The sequence below is a fragment of the Vipera berus genome (genome assembly GCF_964194415.1).
Source record: "Vipera berus genome assembly, chromosome: 6".
NCBI lineage: Eukaryota > Metazoa > Chordata > Lepidosauria > Squamata > Viperidae > Vipera > Vipera berus.
In genome coordinates, this window is record NC_138208.1 from 89142309 (window position 1) to 89163889 (window position 21581).

Genomic DNA, 21581 nt, shown 5'->3' on the forward strand with positions numbered 1-21581 from the left:
AAAATTGGGTGCCAAAATTGTTCCGTCCACTGAATTTCATTAAAAATAAACCGAATGGAGGCAGGGACTACGGGAATTCTGGGAGTTGAAGTCCACAGATCTTAAAAGTTGCAGAGGGTAAGAGACGGGGGAGAAAAAAAACGGATCAGGAAATTGTGTTTCACAAATACTCTTTATTGAATAAATTCCATTTTCAGCCAGTATCCAGAGGTTGCTTTTTTTTAAATAGACATCCATACGATAACCTCTTTACGCCTTGCAAAAGTTTCTCTTTTCAAACCTAAGAGTTTCAAGGAATTAATTAAAATCCTCGTCTTCTTGCTTAAAACCTTGGGCATATCTCTACTCAAACGAAGTTTATGGGGAAAGGATCCAATTGAAGCGTTCCCAAAGGGTGTGAGGGTGAGGTATGGTGTTTGCAGAAAATATCAAGATTTACCATTAAATAGAAGAATGATTGTGTTGCTGAGACAAACCAGTTGATGCATCCGGCTCACAACTAAAGAAAGAGGCTGCTGTGTTTATTTTCCTGCAACAGACACATTACGTCCAGATCAGGGGTCTTCAAACGTGGCCCTTTTATGGCTTGTGGACTTCAACTCCCAGAATTCCTCAGCCAGCCTTGGCTGGCTGAGGAATTCTGGGAGCTGAAGTCCACAAGCCATAAAAGGGCCAGGTTTGAAGGCCTGGTCTAGATAATTGACTAACTAATGCAATGTGGGTTTATTGGTGGGTGACCAAAAGCACCGTTCAAGAACATCTTCCTGTTGGCTTCAAGCAACAAAGGAGGACAGGAACAAACACACTTGCCGGCTTTCAATCTGCTAAATCCGAGCCACTAACCTAGATAGAAAACCATCTTTGACCAACAAAGAGGAGTTTTGTTAAAAAAAAAAAAAGGACAACAGGCTTAACTCGGTTTATCGGAATAACTCGTGTTTCTGGTTTGGCACCAAGTGCTCAACTCAGAGGTTGGCTTCTCAGAAACCGCTGCACGCCAGTGGAAAGGGACAAGCCAGGTTTCAGGGGAACCTAGTTTAATCCTGCTGGGTGCTTGCTGCCATTCTACCTTTGAAGGGAGCTGTTTGAACCCCCAACCTTCCTAGCGTAAAGGGACCCACATCTGAACAAATTCCAAGGCACCACAATTTTAACACAACCCAATTCGGCTACGGTGAAGAGGGGGGGGGGGAAATTCCCCCCAAAAAAGGCTAGAACAAAAAATGGTGCTTTTTAAAATTCAAGCTTGCCTGATTCTTCGGCAACTCCTACCCAAAGCTTTTTTTTTTAAGTGATTGGCCATTGCCTCCTTTCCAGGGCTCAGGAAAAATGCGTGGCTCAGTTTTTTTTTTAAGGCTTTGTGCCGCCTAAAATGGGACTCGAACTCACTGTCTCCTGGTTTTCTGGGGCCTTCACCCCTTCACCGGTGTAACCAAAATTCAGGTGAGATGTCTTTAGAGAGGGAGGGAAAAAAGAACGAAAGAAAGAAAACACTTCCGCCGTTCTTTGTACCAGTGTCCCTCAACCTCGTCAACTTTAGAGGCCTGGATTTCCAACTCCCAGAATTCCCCACAGCCAGAGGAATTCTGGGAGTTGGTGTCCACCCATTTTAAAGCGGGCGAGGTCGAGGAACACTGCTTTATAGCACCAAGGAAAGCCACTCCACTTGCTTGTCAATGCAGATTACAAATATAAATATGCAACAATGCTGCCCCAAAAATATAAAAAATTAAATAAACCCTCAAAATCTACAGCTGCTTAAAGGGAGGCGGTCACAGAGTAAGACTACTCGTGGCCCTCCCGTCAGGAAAGGGGAGCAGATAAGAGAACATATATTTGTTCATAGGGAGACCTGGTTTTGGAGAAGACCTTTTCATAGACAAGGTTGACCAGGAAAACCTTGCAGCGTTTCCATTTTAAATCAATTCAGAAACCAGTTCCCCAGTTGGCTTCGGAATTGTTTAGCTTATTCTGTCATTCCTAGACAACAAATAGTCACTGAAGAACAGATCAGAGGAGAACATTGGCGCCACACCTCTACGTTGGCGTCTCTCAACCTTAACAACTTTTCAGAAGTTTGTGGACTTCAACTCCCAGAATTCCTCATGAGTTGAGGAGTCTACATGACTTCTCGAAGGCGTTGAGGTTGAGGAAGACTGCTCTGGATTGCCCTCAAAGGAACCGGACAGATAGCCACCCTGTTGGGCCAAGACTTTTGTCTATCAAGAAAGTTGGCTAGTCTTCCTTTGCCAATAGGCCAATTTGGATCTAGGGACACTTAAGATATTTTAAGACCAGGGGTGTCCAACCGTGCCCGCTTTCAAGACCTGTGGACTTCAACTCCCAGAATTTCCCCAGCCAACCATGGCTGGCTGGGGAATTCTGGAAAGTCCACAGGTCTTAAAAGTGGCCAAGGTTGGACACACCTTATTCTAGATGGAAGGTCAGGAGGTTTTTTTGTTTGTTTACGTGTACTGAGGAGAAAGATCTGGAGAGCTAGCCAACTTCCTATCCACAAATTAACAGACAACAGAAAGAGCTACCGCTTGGTCAGATTTCTGAGGAACCAACTTTGGATGATGCTTGCTGGGCCAAGATGGCAAACGGGTGGCCAACGCTCGGCTCCAACCTCAAAGCAACTTGACAGCTGTCCACATCTTCTTAAGCCTTGCCCAAGTTCTCATTGGCATGACTCTGCTGTCCCCGATGGGCCACAAACTTCTGGAGATGGTCTTCAACCACGGCCTCATGGAAGGGGAGAAATGGGCCGCTTCTTCACTGCAAGCCAGACTATCACAGAACGACTTCCGCATCTATTTCTTTTAAAGTCCGAGTTTGATCCCAATAATTTGATATCCATGAACCAAAAGCAGCCGATGCTGAATGTTTGGGGGGGGTTTGTTTGTTTGTTTGTTTGCAAACTCCGGTGGCAAAATTAGCCGATTAATGGAGTCACCGGAGGCACCAACCATGAATCAAGATTCCTCTTCAGTCAAAAGAAACCCCCTTATCGTTGTCACCCCCACAACCCAAAGACGAAAAACCGTTTCCCCCCTTCTCCTGGGGACGTGCGTCGGCTTGGCCCAGCCAAGATTTGCGACTTTTGTATTACAAAAAAATCAACCCTTCCGTCCGGACAACAGAGAATCTGACTCCGTTTTCTGTCCGTCGGCGCAAAACGCTCTAGTTAGTAGTAAAGGCACACACACCCCGGTCCAATGGAGATGATTTTCCCCCACCCCCCCCAAGGACATCTCCATCATCATTCCAGCTTCTTCTCCACCTTCTTGGGTCCACAAGGTCGGACAAAGCCCAGATTCTTCCACACTTCCGTGTACAACAGCATCCCCACGAACACCAAGAAGGTACCCAGCCAATGCCAGACGGTGAAGGGGTTCTGGAAGTAGAGGATGGAGAAGATCAGGCTGACGAACTTCCGCAGCGTCACGACCAGCGTGACGGTCAAGGAGGTGCACTCCGTGGTCAGGATGAAGACCCCCCGGATGCAGATGTATCTGGGAGAGGGGCGGAGTTAAGGAAAAAGGAGCCAAAAAAAAAGAGATTGGAGAAGACGTGAAGATGATGCCCTTCCACCTGCGATGCTGCGAGGTTCTACGTGGCTGGCGGTCACCTCTCTGAAGGAAAACTTCTTCTGGAGAGTTTCTGCAGGCCTGGAAGCTTCTTTGACCTGGGGCCAGCTGGAAATTCTGTTCTATATCTAAAACTTCTATATACCTGCCCATCTGACAAGTCAATGCTGGGTGGCTCCCGATCAAAAGTAAAAAGATAAAAACCACAATGAGATGATGAAAAATGCAATAAAACTGTTGTTGTTAGCTGCGAAGTCGTGTCCGACCCATCGCGACCCCGTGGACAACGTTCCTCCAGGCCTTCCTGTCCTCTACCATCTTCTGGATTCCATTTCAGCTCATGCCTCCTGCTTCAGTGACTCCATCCAGCCATCTCATTCTCTGTCATCCCCTTCTTCTCTTGCCCTCAACCTTTCCCAGCATGAGGCTCTTCTCCAGTGAGTCCTTCCTTCTCATTAGGTGGCCAACGGATTTGAGTTTCCACTTCAGGATCTGGCCTTCTAAAGAGCAGTCAGGGTGGATCTCCTCTAGGACTGACCGGTTTGATCGCTTTGCAGTCCGAGGGACTCGCAGGAGTCTTCTCCAGCACCAGAGTTCAAAGGCCTCAAAAAAACTAAGCACATTCAAAACATGAAAAGCAGCAAAAAGCTGGTGCCAACTGTATTGTCCCGGCTCTTGGGGAAAAACTTTATGGAAGGTTAAAAGGGTGGGGGTCTGCTGAAGGGGACAAGGCCTGTGCCCACCCTATCTTGAGGAGGAGGAGGAGGAGGAGGAGCAGAATCTGAGGGCGGAGTGAAAAGAGGAATCAGTCTAGAATCCCTACACAGCCACAAGCGAACTAAGTCTAATTCTCTTTTGAGTGCCATTCATCCTTATCCTCTAATTGTTGTGGGTGAAGAAGGAGAGTGCAAAAGTTGGGTTGAAACTTAACATTAAGAAAACCAAGATCATGGCATCCGGCCCTCTCAATTCCTGGCCAATAGATGGGGAAGAAATGGAGGTAGTGACAGATTTTATTTTCCTGGGCTCTAAGGTCACCGCAGACGGGGACTGCAGCCAAGAAATGAAAAGACGCTTGCTCCTGGGGAGGAAAGCCATGGCAAATCTAGACAGCACACTAAAAAGCAGAGACATCACCCTGTCAACAAAAGTGCGTATAGTCAAGGCTACGGTCTTCCCAGTTGCAATGTATGGCAGTGAAAGTTGGACTATAAGAAAGGCCGAGCGCCAAAGAATTGAGGCCTTTGAACTCTGGTGCTGGAGAAGACTCCTGCGAGTCCCTTGGACTGCAAGGCGATCAAACCGGTCAGTCCTAGAGGAGATCAACCCTGAAGGCCAGATCCTGAAGTTGAAACTCAAATACTTTGGCCACCTAATGAGAAGGAAGGACTCACTGGAGAAGAGCCTAATGCTGGGAAAGGTTGAGGGCGAGAGAAGACGACAGAGAATGAGGTGGCTGGATGGAGTCACTGAAGCAGGAGGCGTGAGCTTAAATGGACTCCAGGAGATGGTAGAGGACAGGAAGGCCTGGAGGAACGTAGTCCATGGGGTTTGCGAGGGGTCGGACACAACTTCGCAGCTAACAACAACAACATCCTTATCCAACGCTAACCAGCTGCTGACCTTAAATTGAGAAGATGCCTGTTCCCAGCCCAGCACTGTTGAGGTTACCTAGTTGGGTCAGGAAACATCGAAAGCAAGAAAGCAAGCAAGGTCAAAAACCCCGCAGAGAAAGGGGACATCGTTCAAAGGAAACCTGGACAAGACGCAAGACTCCGAGGAGTCACCCTCCAGCACAGGGAACCCAAGGACGTTGGCCGAGCCTCAACCTCACCGTTATCATCTGCTAGGCGTTGTCCAAAAGGAAAAAAACAAAAGGATACTGAGTTACGACGTTCATCATGAGATACAACCACATGACGGGTAGGCTGAGCCCAACCAACGGCACTTGGACGAGTGCTGTGGAGAAGAGAGGACGGTGAGGCGGGGCCCTTTCAAGAACACGCTTACGCTAAGCAGCTGGTCTTGAGTAACTCCACTCTGTCCTAAAGAGGACAACTCAACAGCTACCAGAAGTCACAGATGAAACTTTGGCAGCTACGTGCCTCTTACCAATAGAGTAAGGGGTGGTGGTGTGGGGGGGGGGAGGTGTTGCTTTAAAATGGCTTACATGGAGCAACAAAACCTCTATGATTCTGCTCAAGACTGTGAGAGCCTGAAACCTTTTCAAGAACACCAGAACAGGTGTGGATTTGAAGCAGACGGTTCCCATAACAAAGTGAAATTGTTTACATGGACTAGGGTGAGAGGATGGGGGTTTGGCCGGAGTAATTAATGTTTAATTCTATGAACTGGTGTCCGGGAACCCTCAGAATTAGGTGGAATACACATGCCGTGTAATCAATAAACAGTAAGATTTTTGGAAACCGAATGAACCTGGAGTTTGATTTGGATTCTTGAGCTGGATACTGACACCAGATTCCTTCTAATTTGAAGCGGCACCTGGCGTACTTCGGTTTCAAATTAAAAATGAGAACTCCAGATAAACTCACTGGATTGACTAAAGAGAAGTCCATGTCTGTAAATATCTGGAGCCAGAAAGAGAAATCCGGGAAGAGGAAGGCCGTGCTAGGAGGAAAAATAAAACAAGAGTTTTGGAACAGAACCGGCAAAATTGAATTTGCATCACCATCACACCTGCAAATCCTGGAGCATAGCTGAAGAGTGGAAGTATACCCATCATAAAGCCTACTGGCCAGGGAATTCTGGGAGCTGAAGTCCTCCCATCTTAAAGCATGCTGGTTGGGGAATTCTGGGAGGTGAAGTCCGCCCTTCTTAAAGCATGCTGGCTAGGGAATTCTGGGAGTGGAGGTCCACCCATTTTAAAGCAGGCTAGCTGGGGAATTCTACAGTAATCTGGTATTTGGGGAAAGCCACTTAACTCCTGCAAACTGAAACCAGATAAAATGGAGGGTGGACACTTACATTGTAGAATAAGGCTTCCCTGGAGTGTTTTCCAAACTTCTTGTAGATGGTTTCCTGGAAGATGCCCATCAGGGCTGACATGAGGAGGGCAAAGGTCAAGGCTGCAATTCCTAAAACATATAATGGTTGAGACCAATATTCTGGATTTGCCCTTCAGCAGAAGATCCTCCTCCTCCTCCTCGCTTCCTTTGCTTCACAACCCCCCTCCCTTCTAGCACTGGTGACGTTACCTAGTTGGGTCATGAAACGTCTGCATGGAAACCACCCAGCTCGGAGAGCACCGAGGACCCACAGTCCTCCTCCTCTTCCCTCTCCTTCATTCTTTCTCTTTCTTCCTCTCCCCTCCCCCCTCCTCTTCCCTCTTCTCCTTAAACCTTATTCCCTTCTAGCACTGATGATGTTACCTAGTTGGGTCATGAAACGTCTGCAAGAAAACATCCAAGCTCAGAGAGAACCAGGGACTCCACAATTCTTCTCCTTCTCTTCCTCCTCCTCCTCTTTCCCCTTCATTCTTTCTCTTTCTTCCTCTCCCCCTCTTCTTAAACCTCACTCCCTTCTAGCATTGATGAGGTTACCTAGTTGGGTCATGAAACGTCTGCAAGAAAACAACCCAGCTCAGACAGCACCAAGGAGGACCCCATGAAAACACATTCTTGGCCCTGTTTAAAAATATTCTCTCTGCACAGCCCCCAAAGGCCAGCATTCACACCGCCACCAGCCCACTCCCCTTATTTTGTGAGTGCTTTCTGTGGGTCTTTCAACGGAGCGAAGACACCTGAGGCTAATCAGGTGAGCTCAGCAAAGGTATGAGCGGGAAAGACCCAGGTGTGGCAATAGAAAAAGCCGCTTTCGGCCAGTGTGATTAATGAACCTGTGGAACTCTTGACTGTAGGTGGAGGGTGCAACCACACCACCACTTGAATCAGGCCTGGACAAAGTACAAAAAAACAGCTGGCAACAGAATAAAGAGAGGGGGAAGGCCGGCCGCAAATTGCATCCGATTTAGTACAAAGTTTACATGAATTGGATGCAATGCAATTCAAATTACATAAAGTATGGTGATGGTGGTTATTTTGGAATCGCCCTCCTCCTCCTTCTGCCGCACTAAAAATTAGAAAAAGATGCGGTTGTTGGGTTTTGGAGAGCCTTCGATCCATCCAAGCGTCCGTTAAGTCCAATTTATACAGTTTGGATTCTGTTTTGTGTCCCCCTCCACAACTGCACCTGCTCAGAACATGGTTGGGGGGGGGCGGTTACAGACCTAGGAGCCACCAGAGGAAGGCAGAGATGCTCTCAGCGTCTTCATTCGCACCCGACACGGAGCTCTGGGAAGGAAGGAAGGAAGGAAGGAAGGAAGGAAGGAAGGAAGGAAGGAAGGAAGGAAGGAAGGAAGGAAGGAAGGAAGGAAGGAAGGAGAAAAACAAAGGGAGGCAGGGAGGCAGGGAAGAAGGAAGAAAGGGAGGAAGGAAGGAAAACAAAGGGAGGGAGGGAGGCAGGGAAGGAAGAAAAATGAAGGGAAGGAGGGAGGGCAGGAAGGAAGAAAGGAGAATGACGGGTGGATGGATCGAAGGAGGGAATAAAGGGAGTGAGAAAAGAAAGAAAAAAAGGAGAAAGTAAGCAAGAAGAAAGAAAAAAGAAAAGAAGTAAGCAAGTAAAGAAATAAAAGAGAAAGAGAAGAAGAAAGTAAGCAAGCAAGTAAAGAAATAAAAGAGAAAGAGAAAGAAAGAAAGAAAGAAAGAAAGAAAGAAAGAAAGAAAGAAAGAAAGAAAGAAAGAAGAAAGTAAGCAAGGAAAGAAAGAAAAAAAAGAAAAAAGAGAAAGAAAAGAAGAAAGTATGCAAGTAAAGAAAGAAAAGAAAAGAAAGAAAAAGAAAGAAAGAAAGAAAGAAAGAAAGAAAGAAAGAAAGAAAGAAAGAAAGAAAGAGAGAGAAAGAAAGAAAATATCAGCTTCTGCAACTGATCTGCTCTTACAAGATTTATCAACAGGCATCAAATTAGGATGAAAGACTATAAATGAGTGCAACTGGTAGATTACTGCAAAGGCCACCCATAAAATTCAGCATTGGATGGAAGGTTTTCCCTAAGTCCCATTTTGCGAGGGGATTTTCCCCTCTGGCCAGCCCTGACCCCGAGACCTTCGCGGACATATTTCTCCAGCGAAAACTCCTGCGCTGAGATTCCTCCTCCTGGACCGAATCCTCACGATCTCCACCAAAGATGGCAGTTTTTTATCGGCAGCCGCAGGCTGTCCTTGACTTGTAACAGCTCATTTAGTGACCGTTCAAGGTTACTATGGGCGCTGAAAGAAAAGGGACCAAGGACCGTTTTTCACGCTTATGACCGTTGCAGCCTCCCCCGTGGTCACGGGATCAAAACTCAAGAGGCTGGCATGTACATGCGACAGTTGCAGCGTCCCGGGGTGTGTGTCACGTGATTCCCCTTTGGCGACCTTCCGACAAGCAAAGCCAATGGGGAAGCCGGATTCACTTAATAACCCTATTCCTCACTTAACAACTGCAGTTTATTCGCTTCACAACTGTGGCAAAAAGAAGGTCGCAAAATGGGGCAAAACTCACATAACACATCTCGCTTAACAACAGAAATCTGGGCCTCCCCTGTGGTCGTTAAGTCGAGGACCGGCTGTGTTGGAACGCTGCAAGGTCGAGGCCCTTTGGTTCCTTGATTTCAAGTTTATTCTTTCATTTCATGTCAGCCTCTGTGGGCAGTTCAAGGCTTTTATTGCTTTTATTGTATTTGCGTTAGTTGTTGTATTTAATGTTTTGGTGTGTGGTTTGTTTTTTTCTTTCCTTGCCGCTGTTGCACTCTACCTTGCAACGACTTTGCTGACGGCGGACCATAAATCAAACAAAGCCAGAAAATTTGAATAGGAAAAATGACACACCCACACACACTCCTTTTTTTTTCTTTTTTAACGACTTCCCTGGCTTTTTCTGCACGCAGCGGCAACTTTCCAACTTTACAATCCAATGACCAAGTCACGAAAATATTCCCCCCCCTTCCAAAAAAGAAAAAGACAAAGGTGGTGGGGGGGGTCTACCTAACCGGCACAAGCTAGTCTGGGCTGGGCCACCTGGCCAGGTAAAAGATGAAACCACGTGGAGGGGCAAGTTCCAGCTTGCCGCCAACGTCATCCTGTTGCCGTACGGACAGGCAAATTTGCTGCAGCCCGTTAAAAGAAGCCACTTCCTTTATTTAAAACATTTATATAGCCGCCCGTCTTCCAATTGACCTTGGGCGGTTGCCAATCAAAATTTAAAACGTTAAAAAAATAAAATAAACGTCATAAAAACTAAGTACACTCAATATCAGAAAGGCAACAAAATCCTGGGGCCAAATCGTATCGTCTCTTATCCCAGTTCTTGGAGGAAAGCCAGGTCTTCAAAGCTTTACGGAAGGCGAAATGGATTATGGGGGGAGAGGGGGGGAACTGTTGAATATCGGGGGGCAGGGGTGTTGGATAAAGGAGGGGCTCCCAAGCTGCCTTTGGGTAGCAAAATTTAGGGGAAGGGGCGAGGACCAGGCCCACCGTATCTTTAGGAGGAGCAGAATCTGGGGTTGGAGTGAAAAAAGGCATCAGCGTTAGAATCCCTACATGGCCACCAGCGAACTAAACTTCAGCCAGACTTAAGGGAAGAAACGAGTCCACGGAGATTCTCTGTCAATCCGAGTCACCGTCGTCCCAAAGGTGATTTTTTTCAGGAGGCAACTGGACTTCCTTTTTTTTTTCTTTGAAGACATTTCACTCCTCATCCTTTTTTTTTTCTTTGAAGACATTTCGCTCCTCATCCAAGAAGCTTCTTCAGCTCTGACTGGAGGGTGGGAAATGGGAGGATTTATACTCCTTGCAGACAGCTGGTCATTTGCCTTCTCTTAAGAGGGTCGTTGAGGCCACCTGGAGGTTTTATCTGTGCCCTTAAGGATACCTGGAGTAGTGCAAATGGGTGGGGAGCCTCCTAGGAACTGTTGAAAGGAGTGTGTTGTAGACTGGAGATGCATCACACCACTCAGGTGACTCCCGAGGACACAGATAAACCTCCAAGTGGCCTCAACGACTCTCTAAAGCCGTGTTCCCTTTGTCTATGGAGTTTCTCCGTCATCCGGGTCACGGTTGATCCAAAGGTGCTTTTTTCCCACGAGGCAACTGGACTTCCTTGTTTTAATCTGAAGATGTCAGGGAAATTAATACTTCCCTATCAGAGGGCAGTGGACTGTGGTTAAAAATAAACCTAACCGAGGCATATTCTACTGTATATAAAACTTTAATCAGGAAATGTGTAGTTTAATGAAGAGAAGGGTGAGGGGTGACATGATAGCAGTGTTCCAATCTCTCAGGGGCTGCCCCAAAGAAGAGGGAGTCAAGCTATCCTCCAAAGCACCTGAAAGGAGGACAAGAAGCAACGGATGGAAACTCGTCAAGGAGAGAAGCAACCTAGAACTAAGGAGAAACTTCCTGACAGTGAGAACAATTAACCAGTGGAAAAACTTGCCTCCAGAAGCTGTGAATGCTCCAACACTGGAAGTTTTTAAGAAGAAACGGGACAGCCATTTGTCTGAAATGGTATAGGGGTTTCCTGCCTGAGCAGGGGGTTGGACTAGATGACCTTCAAGGTCCCTTCCAACTTTATATTATTATAAAGCAAAAGAAAAGCTCCTAGCTGACTACATCCTTCACCAGACAGAAAACAAAGTAAAAGTGAGAAAACATTTTCTAGACATGCGCCCTTAGTGGGACAAAACAAGAGTAAAACCATAACATGGCTGAACATGTGACATTCACTATGGTTAGATGATAAGATAGTAACACAGGTGCAGAGAGCAGGGGGAAATGTACAGAAATGGACAAAGCTGGCAAAACTAAAAAAAACAACGCAGTGACAGAACAGGTTTCGCTTCTCATCCCAGAAGCTTCTTCAGCTCTGACTGGATGGCGGGGAACGGAAGGATTGACAGTATATTCCTTGCAGGCAGCTGGTCATTTGCCTTCTTTTAGAAGGTGGCTGAGGCCACTCGGAGGGTTCATCTGTGTCGTGAGGATACCTGGAGTAGTGCAAATGGGTGTGGAGACTTCTTGGCTGCAGGCCGTTGTCTGCCCTTCATTCTCTCTAAAAGCATGCAAATGACCAGCTGTCTGCAAGGAGTATAAATCCTTCCATTCCCCACCATTCCAGTCAAGAGCTGAAGAAGCTTCTGGGATGAGGAGCGAAATGTCTTCAAAGAAAAACAAGGCAGTCCAGTTGCCGCGTGAAAAAGCACCTTTGGGGACAACCACGACCTGGATGATGGAGAACCTCCATAAACAGATCTGGTAGGACAGGTAGACATTCTGAGGGAAACGTGGCTTCCCCCATCTCTAAATCCACCTTTCTGAGGCAGGGCACGCTCATTTGGGCAGTGGTTTGTGCCCGGGAAGGGTGTGGGGCAGGCTGGGGTGTCTGTGTGTGTGTTTGTGTGTGTGTGTGTGTGTAATCTTGAAGACAGGCATTTAACAGGGAGGATCAGGATGCTTACCAGTTCTTTGGCTGACATGAGAGTACAGGTGAAAATGCCCAGAGAGACCAACGCTATAGAGATGTATTTGGAGAGAGTGTACCTGTGCAAGAGAAGGATGGGAGAGCTTCAACACAAGGGACAACGCAGCCCGAGACCCCCCCTCAGCTTTGCCTGGGGAAACCCCCTCCAAGCTTTTGAGGTTTGAGAATCTCAGCTTTTCAGCAAGAAAGAAAGAGCCAGTTTGGCCCAGTGGCGAAGGCACCTAGCTAGAAGCCAGGAGGAAGTGAGTTCTAGTCCCGCCTTAGGCTTGAAAGGCACCTGGGTGTCTACGGGCCACCGTCTCCTGGTGATTGGCCCAAAGTCACCCGGTCGGCTTTCCTGCCTAAGGCGGGACTAGAACTCACCGTCTCCTGGTGATTGGCCCAAAGTCACCCGGTCGGCTTTCCTGCCTAAGGCGGGACTAGAACTCACCGTCTCCTGGTGATTGGCCCAAAGTCCCCCAGCTGGCTTTCATGCCTAAGGCGGGACTAGAACTCACCGTTTCCTGGTGATTGGCCCAAAGTCACCCAGCTGGTTTTCATGCCTAACACAGGACTAGAACTCACCATCACCTGGTGATTGACCCAAAGTCACCCAGCTGGCTTTCATGCCTAACGCAGGACTGTAACTCACCGTCTCCTGGTGATTGGCCCAAAATCACCCAGCTGGTTTTCATGCCTAAGGTGGGACTAGAACTCACTATCTCCTGGTGACTGGCCCAAAGTCAGCCAACCGGCTTTCGTGCCTGAGGCAGAACTTGAACTCTCTGTCTCCCGGTTTCTCGCCTGGTGATTTCACCACTAGACAGTACTGGCTCTCTCTTGGTCCCTAAAGAATGGTGCCTTCTTCCATAGCAACAACAGACAGACACCCCCCCCCACACACACACACATACAAACCATTTAAATCCCACACCCCCTTCAGGAATAACAGCAAGAAAGCCATATCTCAGCAATATTTAATTTGAGGAGGGGGTTTCTTTGAGGACAATGAGAACATGTCATCCCCAAGCTTACTTCCCCTCCCATACACCGGTTTGGCTCTGCCCCTTCCAGGGGATACCCCCCCAACCCAGCATTACTCAATCTCCCTTCCTTCCTCCCCCCCCCATTCTTCAGAAAACCAGGAAGTTGCGTTGATGTCGCCGACTCTCAAATTTCAGGCATCCAGTTGTGAAAAGGACTCATAAAAATCTTGTTGAAAAACAGGTCAAAAGCGGAGAGGGAGGGAGGGAGGGGGAGGGAGGGAGGGAGAGAGAAAGTGGGGGGGGGGCTCTTGAAAAATCTTCCTAACACCCTGTGAAACCTACGTACCGGCAGTCCTCGGCTTACAACCCAATGGAGCCCCAAATTTTCTGTCACTAAGCAAGACATTTCTGGAGTGAGGTTTGCCCCATTTTCATCACCCTTCTTACAACGGTTGCTAAATGAACCACTGCAGTGAAGTGCGGAAACTAATCAAGGAGAGAAGCAACCCAGAACTAAGAAGAAATTTCCCAACAGTGAGGACAATTAACCGGTGGAACAGCTTGCCACCAGACGTTGTGGGGGCTTCAACACTGGAAGTTTTCAAGAAGAGACTGGAGAGCCACTTGTCTGGAATCGTATAGGGCACAGGTCTGCAACCCGCGGCTCCGGAGCCACATGTGGCTCTTTCAGCCGTCTCCTGCGGCTCCCAGTCCTCTGCTATGTGCAGTTCAAAAAAAAAAAAGTGGGACTAAAAAAGTTCAACCAATCAATTCAAATATGCAGGGTAGGTGCATATCTCGCCTTGGCTCCACTCTTCAGTCAAACCCTGTTCTGCGCATGCATGCATGTATGCGCATGTGCACACATTTTTTTGCGGCTCCCAGTTTTTCCTTTTGTGAGGGAACCGGTTCCGAGTGGCTCTTTCACTGTTTCAGGTTGCTGATCCCTGGTTTAGGGTTTCCTGCTTGAGCAGGGGGTTGGACTAGATGATCTAAAAGGTCTATTCTATTCTATTCTATTCTATTCTATTCTAGTGTCTGAAATAGTATAAGGTTTCCTGCCTGAGCAGGGGGTTGGACTAGATGACCTCCAAGGTCCCTTCCAACTCTGTCATTCTATTCCATTCCATTCCATTCCATTCCATTCCATTCCATTCTATTCTATGGAATAGGGTTTCCTGCCTGAGGAGGGGGTTGGACTAGATGACCTCCAAGGTCCCTTCCAACTCTGTGATTCTTTTCTATTCTACCGAATGGAAGACTCATGGCTACCGGAAGAAGCCATCTTACCTTTTCTTCAGGATGATGATTCCCAGTGCCATGCTGGCTATCAGAGAGCCCTACAAGGAAAGAAATGGAAAAGAAGGGAGGGGGGAAAAGACAGGTTAACAGTCGTCGGGATAGTAGAGGCTGAACGGGCAGGTGGTCCTCGACTTATGACCGTAATTGAGCCCCAACATTTCTGTGGCTAAGAGAGACAGTTTTACAGTGACTTTCGCCCCATTGTACAGCCTTTCTTGCCCTGGTTGTTAAGTGAATCACTGCAGCAGTTAAAATAGCAGGACAGTTGTTAAGTGAATCTGGCCAGCTGGGTGACTTTGGGCCAATCACCAGGCGATGGTGAGTTCTAGTCCCGCCTTAGGCATCAAAGCCGGCTTGGTGACTTTGGGCCAATCACCAGGGGACGGTGAGTTCTAGTCTTGCCTTAGGCATGAAAGCCAGCTGGGTGACTTTGGGCCAATCACCAGGAGACGGTGAGTTCTAGTCCCGCCTTAGGCATGAAAGCCAGCTGGGTGACTTTGGGCCAATCACCAGGAGACGGTGAGTTCTAGTCCCGCCTTAGGCATGAAAGCCAGCTGGGTGACTTTGGGCCAATCACAAGGAGATGGTGAGTTCTAGTCCCGCCTTAGGCATGAAAGCCAACTGGGTGACTTTGGGCCAATCACCAGGAGATGGTGAGTTCTAGTCCCGCCTTAGGCATGAAAGCCGGTTGGGTGACTTTGGGCCAATCACCAGGAGATGGTGAGTTCTAGTCCCGCCTTAGGCATGAAAGCCAGCTGGGTGACTTTGGGCCAATCACAAGGAGATGGTGAGTTCTAGTCCCGCCTTAGGCATGAAAGCCAACTGGGTGACTTTGGGCCAATCACCAGGAGATGGTGAGTTCTAGTCCCGCCTTAGGCATGAAAGCCGGTTGGGTGACTTTGGGCCAATCACCAGGAGACGGTGAGTTCTAGTTCCACCTTAGGAATGAAAGCCGGTTGGGTGACTTTGGGCCAATCCCTCCCTCCCTCCCTCTCTCTGCGCAGCCTACCTCACAGGGCTGTTGTTGAGGGAAAGGAGGAAGTAGTAGACATGTTCATCTCCTTGAGTTATGAATAAAAATATTAAAGGTGGGGTATAAATAAATAAATGAACAAAAATACTGAAAACTGAGATCGAATCTCACCGATCTAAATATCATGTGCAGGGGCATCGCAATGTTCAGGTTGAGAGCATAGTTGTTCACCACACTCACTGTGAAGAACATGCCCACCATAACGAGGTAGAACCTAGAAAGAAGAGAAGCACGTTATGTGGGAGGTGAAGTTCCTCGAACACAGACCTCCCGCTTGTTACCCAAGCAGAAAGAAGGATCACAAATCAAAATACATATAGTCCTCAAGTTTGTTAGTAACACGATCTAAGGTGAATCTGGCTTCCTTGTTGACTTTGATTGTCAGAAGGTCGCCAAAGGGGATCACGCGATCCTGGGAGGCTGCAACCGTCGTTAAGTACATGCCAGTTGCCGAGCCTCTGGATTTTGATCACGTGACCCTGGGGAAGCTTGGAACGGTTCATAAGTGTGAAAAACGGTCCTAAGTCCCTTTTTTCAGTTTTGTTGTAACTACGAACGGTCACTAAACGAACCGTTGTAAGACAAGGACTCCCTGTATTTTGTTGTTACAGAAATGTAATTTTATTTTGAACTTTTATGGCACTGAAAAAAGCTGGAAATCCCTGGTTTTATTCTTTTTTTTCCCTACACTTCTTTCATCTTTCCTTTTCCTTCCCCATTTCCCCGTCATCTTTATTTTCAGTTGTGGTTTTATATTGTGATAAAACTTCAACGGAAATTATATTTAAAAGAGATCAGCCATACTTACCTGACAGGAATTGTGGCCTGTTTTCCTTCTCTTTCCCCATTATCTTTATTTATTTTTTTCAGTTGCATTTTATATTTTGATAAACTCAAATAAAAATTAGAGAGTCCGGACAGTCACTTATCTGAAAGGATACAGGTTCTCCTTCTTGAGCAGGGGGCTGGACTAGATGACCTCCAAGGTCCCTTCCAGTTCTTTTGTATTCAGTTGTAGTTTATATTGTGATAAACTCAAATAAAAACTATATTTCAAAATAAAAGAGATCAGCCATATCTGACAAGAATTGTGGATTCTTTTCCTTCCTACTTTATATTATGATAAAACTCAAAAACTATATTTCAAAATAAAGGAGATCGGCCATAACTGACAGGAATTGTGGCTCTTTTCCCTCCTACTTTATATTATGATCAACTCGAATAAAAACTATATTTCAAAATAAAAGAGATCAGCCATATCTGACAAGAATTGTGGATTCTTTTCCTTCCTACTTTATATTATGATAAAACTCAAATAAAAACTATATTTTAAAATAAAGGAGATCAGCCATAACTGACAGGAATTGTGGCTCTTTTCCTTCCTACTTTATATTATGATAAAACTCGAATAAAAACTATATTTCAAAATAAAACAGATTGGCCATATGCGACAGGAATTGTGGCTCTTTTCCTTCCTACTTTATATTATGATAAAACTCAAATAAAAACTATATTTCAAAATAAAGGAGATCGGCCATAACTGACAGGAATTGTGGCTCTTTTCCTTCCTACTTTATATTATGATAAAACTCGAATAAAAACTATATTTCAAAATAAAGATTGGCCATAACTGACAGGAATTGTGGCTCTTTTCCTTCCTACTTTATATTATGATAAAACTCGAATAAAAACTATATTTCAAAATAAAGGAGATCGGCCATAACTGACATGAATTGTGGCTCTTTTCCTTCCTACTTTATATTATGATAAAACTCGAATAAAAACTATATTTCAAAATAAAGGAGATCGGCCATAACTGACAGGAATTGTGGCTCTTTTCCTTCCTACTTTATATTATGATAAAACTCGAATAAAAACTATATTTCAAAATAAAAGAGATCAGCCACATCCGACAAGAATTGTGGGTTCTTTTCCTTCCTACTTTATATTATGATAAAACTCGAATAAAAACTATATTTCAAAATAAAGGAGATCAGCCATAACTGACAGGAATTGTGGCTCTTTTCCTTCCTACTTTATATTATGATAAAACTCGAATAAAAACTATATTTCAAAATAAAGGAGATTGGCCATATCTGACAGGAATTGTGGCTCTTTTCCTTCCCTATTATCTTTATTTTCAGTTGTGGTTTACACTTTGATCAACTCGAATAAAAATTATATTTCAAAATAAAAGAGACCGGCCATACCTGATAGGAATCCTGGGCTGTTTCCTTCCGAACTTGGCTTCAAAAATAAAACCCTCCAAAGCTATAAAGAAGAACTGGGAAAATGTGATCAAATTCCCGCTTCCTGGAAATTCCCTGGAGAGGAGAGAAAAGAAAATATCACAATTTGTCTGCCGCTTTGGCGACATCTTGAGGAAACAGAATACGGGCAATCCTCGACTTACAACTTCGATTGTGCGAAGCGACAACGGCTCCGAAAACGATGACTTACAACGGTCCTCACACTTATGACCATCACAGCTGGTCACGTGATCAAAATGGGACACTAGCATGTGTTTACGACAGTCGTTGTGTCCCAGGGGGTTACGTGACTAGCCAGATTTGCTTAACGACTGCCTGATTCACTTAACAAACTCAGCGATTTGTTTAACAACCGTGGCAAAAAAAAAAAGGTCACAAGATCAAGCAGGGCTCATTTTAACTGCTTTGTTTAGCGACGGAAACTCTCTTTGTAACTGGGGTTGTAAGTCAAGGATTGCGGTGTGCAATTACGTAACTGCTGTATGTTGGAAGTGAGAAAAACAGGTTTTTCTCAGCTTTTGAAGGCTTTGTGCAAGCTGATCCTTAATCAATGCACTCAATTCAACGGCACAATCTTGATTCGCTGAATGCATTAAGACAAATTTTGATTTAAGCGGCTGCACAAACAAAAGCTCTACGTGGCTTAAGAACCCCACCTTTTAAAAATTTATTTATTTTTAATACATTTTATTCATTTTTTTTAACCTAATCAGCTTAATATTGGGTAAACAGCATGTTCTCTGGGTTTCTATTTGCAAACAATCAATAACAATTAGTTTCTATAATTCTGTAAGCCACACAGTAGCTTTTCTTGGCTTTCTCTTCTTCTAATCATATTCTCATTTATCAGCCTTAAATTAGTACATTTCTTAGTAATTTTAGTAGATGACAATTGAATAGAGACATTTTTCTGGTATTTCTACAAGGAACAATGTGAAGCTTCTTTTCCAGTTAATCATCTTAATCACCTTGTCACAGATCCTGTTTTAAAAGTTCTTATTTAAGTCTATTTTCTCCACAATGTTCGAAAACACATTTTTTTTTTAAAAAAAATGTTGCTTGGAGAGTACTCTTTTTCTCTTTAATTTACATGTTAGAAGATTTAATCACTTCTTGCGAGTAACTGTCCGCTTCAGAGGCCATTCATAGTTTATTCAAGCTAATACATTTTATGAAAAAGTGTAAAGCTGAACATGTCAAATTCCTCCTGATTTATTTTTGCAAACGGGAACATTAGAGACGAATCAAGGATAAAACCAGTTGTTGGTCAAAAAAGAAATCACTATTAAAGATGAACCTGGTTCTTCTCCCACCAACTTGGAGATAAAAATAAGAAAAATAACCAAGCAAGGAAAAGCCAAAAGCGTTTTAAATGCCACACATTTCTTTGCAAATGGAGGCGATCAAGACTCAGAAAAATCCAGACACTCAGGAATATGGAAAACATTAATAGTTGACTGGAGAGAACTTTTATAGCTAAGGGCTGAACTGTGGGGTCCTCAGCACTCTCTGAGCTGGATGGTTTTCTTGCAGATGTTTCGTGACCCAACTAGGGAACATCATCAGTGCGAATGGACCATGAAGCATTTGCTAGCCAAGAATGAAGCTCAGAGAACACCAAGGACCCCACAGAATTTAAATTGATACATTCCTGACCCAGGGTGAGGAGGAGGAGGAGAGGACTGTGGAGTCCTTGGCGCTTTCTGAGCTGGGTGATTTTCCTGCAGATGTTTCATGACCCAACTAGGTGGCATCATCAGTGCTAGAAGGGAGGGAGGTTTGTGGAGAGGAGGAGGAAGAAAAGGGGAAGGAGGGGAAGAAGGAATAATAATAACAATAATGATAATGATGATGATGATAATAATAATAATAATAATGGTGAAGGTGAAGATCTTGTGAGACTTCCGAATACAGACAGATCGCCATTTGGAACACAACACGCCAGATATCGCCGTCGTAGAGAACCGAAGCATACAGTTGATTGATATCACTGTACCAGGAGATGCCAGAGTCGAAGGAAAAGAACTGGAAAAAATTACGAAATACCGCGACCTGGCCATTGAAACTGTGCGATTATGGATGAAACGCGTAACAGTGATACCCATTGTCACCGGGGCACTGGGAACTATGTCCAAAAACTTTGCAAAATACATTGCAGCTTCCTGCAATAACTCCAGCAAAGCTACCAAAAACCTGTGCTACTCAGAACATCTAACATTTTAAGGAGATACCTGGTTGATACCTAGGATGCTGGCAGCAACCCGTGTCAGCCATTAGTGCCAGTCCATTTGAGTGTTCAGTTGACTGAGTTTCATGTTTAATGAATAAAAGTTTAATCATCATCATCATCATCATCCTGTCTCTGGGTTTATGAAATCGGAGGAGGAGGAGGAGGAGGAGAAGGAGAAGGAGAAGGAGAAGGAGAAGGGGAAGAAGAAGAAGAAGAAGAAGGAGGAGGAGGAGGAGGAGGAGGAGGAGGAGGAGGAGAAGAAGAAGAAGAAGAAGAAGAAGAAGAAGAAGAAGAAGAAGAAGAAGAAGAAGAAGAAGAAGAAGAAGAAGAAGAAGAAGAAGAAGAAGAACTGTGGGGTCCTTGGTGATCTTTGAGCTTTGTGGTTTTTCCAGATGTTTATGAGTCTATTCGAGACTCTAGAAAGAGTACAGAGAAGAGCAACAAAGATGATTGGGGGACTGGAGGCTAAAACATATAGGGAACAGTTGCTGGAATTGGGTATGTGTAGTTTAACGAAGAGAAGGGTGAGGGGTGACATGATAGCAGTGTTCCAATATCTCAGGGGCTGCCCCAAAGAAGAGGGAGTCAAGCTATTCTCCAAAGCACCTGAAAGCAGGACAAGAAGCAACGGATGGAAACTAGTCAAGGAGAGAAGCAACCTGGAATTAAGGAGAAACTTCCTGACAGTTAGAACAATTAACCAGTGGAACAACCTGCCTCCAGAAGCAGTGAATGCTCCAACACTGGAAGTTTTCAAGAAGAGAATGGACAGCCATTTGCCTGAAAGGGTTTCCTGATAGGGTTTCCTGCCTGAGCAGGGGGTTGGACTAGATGACCTCCAAGGTCCCTTCCAACTTATTATTATTATTGTTGTTGTTGTTATTATTATTATTATTATTATAGAAGAAGAAGAAGAAGAAGAAGAAGAAGAAGAAGAAGAAGAAGAAGAAGAAGAAGAAGAAGAAGAAGAAGAAGAAGAAGAAGAAGAAGAAGAAGAAGAAGAAGAAGAAGAAGAAGAAGAAGACTGTGCGTGGGAGGGTCCTTGATGCTCCCAGAGGTTGGTGCTTTTCCTGCAGACGTCTCCTGACCCAACTGGGTAACATCACCCGCACATGCATCCACACAGCTCATGGCAAACCGCCCTCCAGCCCAAGCTACCCGACGCAGGGAAAGCCATTCCCACGTTGCGGGGCAGAGCCCCCCCTCCCCCCTCCCCTGGCCTTTGCACCGACACTCACCGGATCAGGAGCTCCAGGAAGACCACGTTGCTGCAGCAGCCCCCGAAGACCAGCCCCACCGCCAGGGCCGCGTGCATCGTGCCGGCGAAGAGCACCGGCGCTGCCGCAAGCGCGGAGCCGGCACCCTGCGCGGCGCCCCCGCTTCCTGCCCGAGCCGGCCTCGCCCTGCCCGCCGCTGTAGTTCTTCAGACGGCTCTCTCCCGGGCAACCTGACGGCGCTCCTGAGCGGGGCGGACTACGTCTCCCAGGGAGCCCCGCGCGCCCCGCCCTCTGTACGCGTGGCCGTATCGCTTTCTCTCTCTCTCTCTCTCTCCCCCCCGCCCGCTCCCTTCCCAGACGCCTTCTGGGAATTGAAGTCCGTCTTGCCCAGCTGGAGGAAGCGGGGGGGGGAGGGTGGTGGAGAGGGAGAAGACTTTTC

At 45.9% G+C, this 21581-nt stretch overlaps 1 protein-coding gene across 2 annotated transcripts; it reads right to left on the reverse strand.

Moving 5' to 3' along the window:
• Positions 1 to 822: 822 nt before the first annotated feature.
• On the reverse strand, positions 823 to 21299 carry SLC35B4 (solute carrier family 35 member B4). Of its 2 annotated transcripts, XM_081331770.1 has the most exons (10): positions 21164 to 21299; positions 17636 to 17749; positions 15537 to 15639; positions 14381 to 14430; positions 12103 to 12184; positions 7837 to 7900; positions 6576 to 6685; positions 6143 to 6218; positions 5474 to 5549; positions 823 to 3515 (listed from the first exon to the last, which is right to left on the reverse strand). In XM_081331770.1, the coding sequence occupies exons 1-10, from the start codon at positions 21238 to 21240 to the stop codon at positions 3263 to 3265; spliced, it is 1005 nt and encodes a 334-aa protein (XP_081187896.1). In that variant the 5' UTR covers positions 21241 to 21299; the 3' UTR covers positions 823 to 3262. The 2 variants fall into 2 exon arrangements, with proteins under 2 accessions (XP_081187896.1, XP_081187895.1); XM_081331769.1 differs by lacking the exons at positions 12103 to 12184; positions 14381 to 14430; positions 15537 to 15639; positions 17636 to 17749; positions 21164 to 21299 and having other exon boundaries at positions 7837 to 9060.
• Between the last annotated feature and the right edge of the window lie 282 nt (positions 21300 to 21581).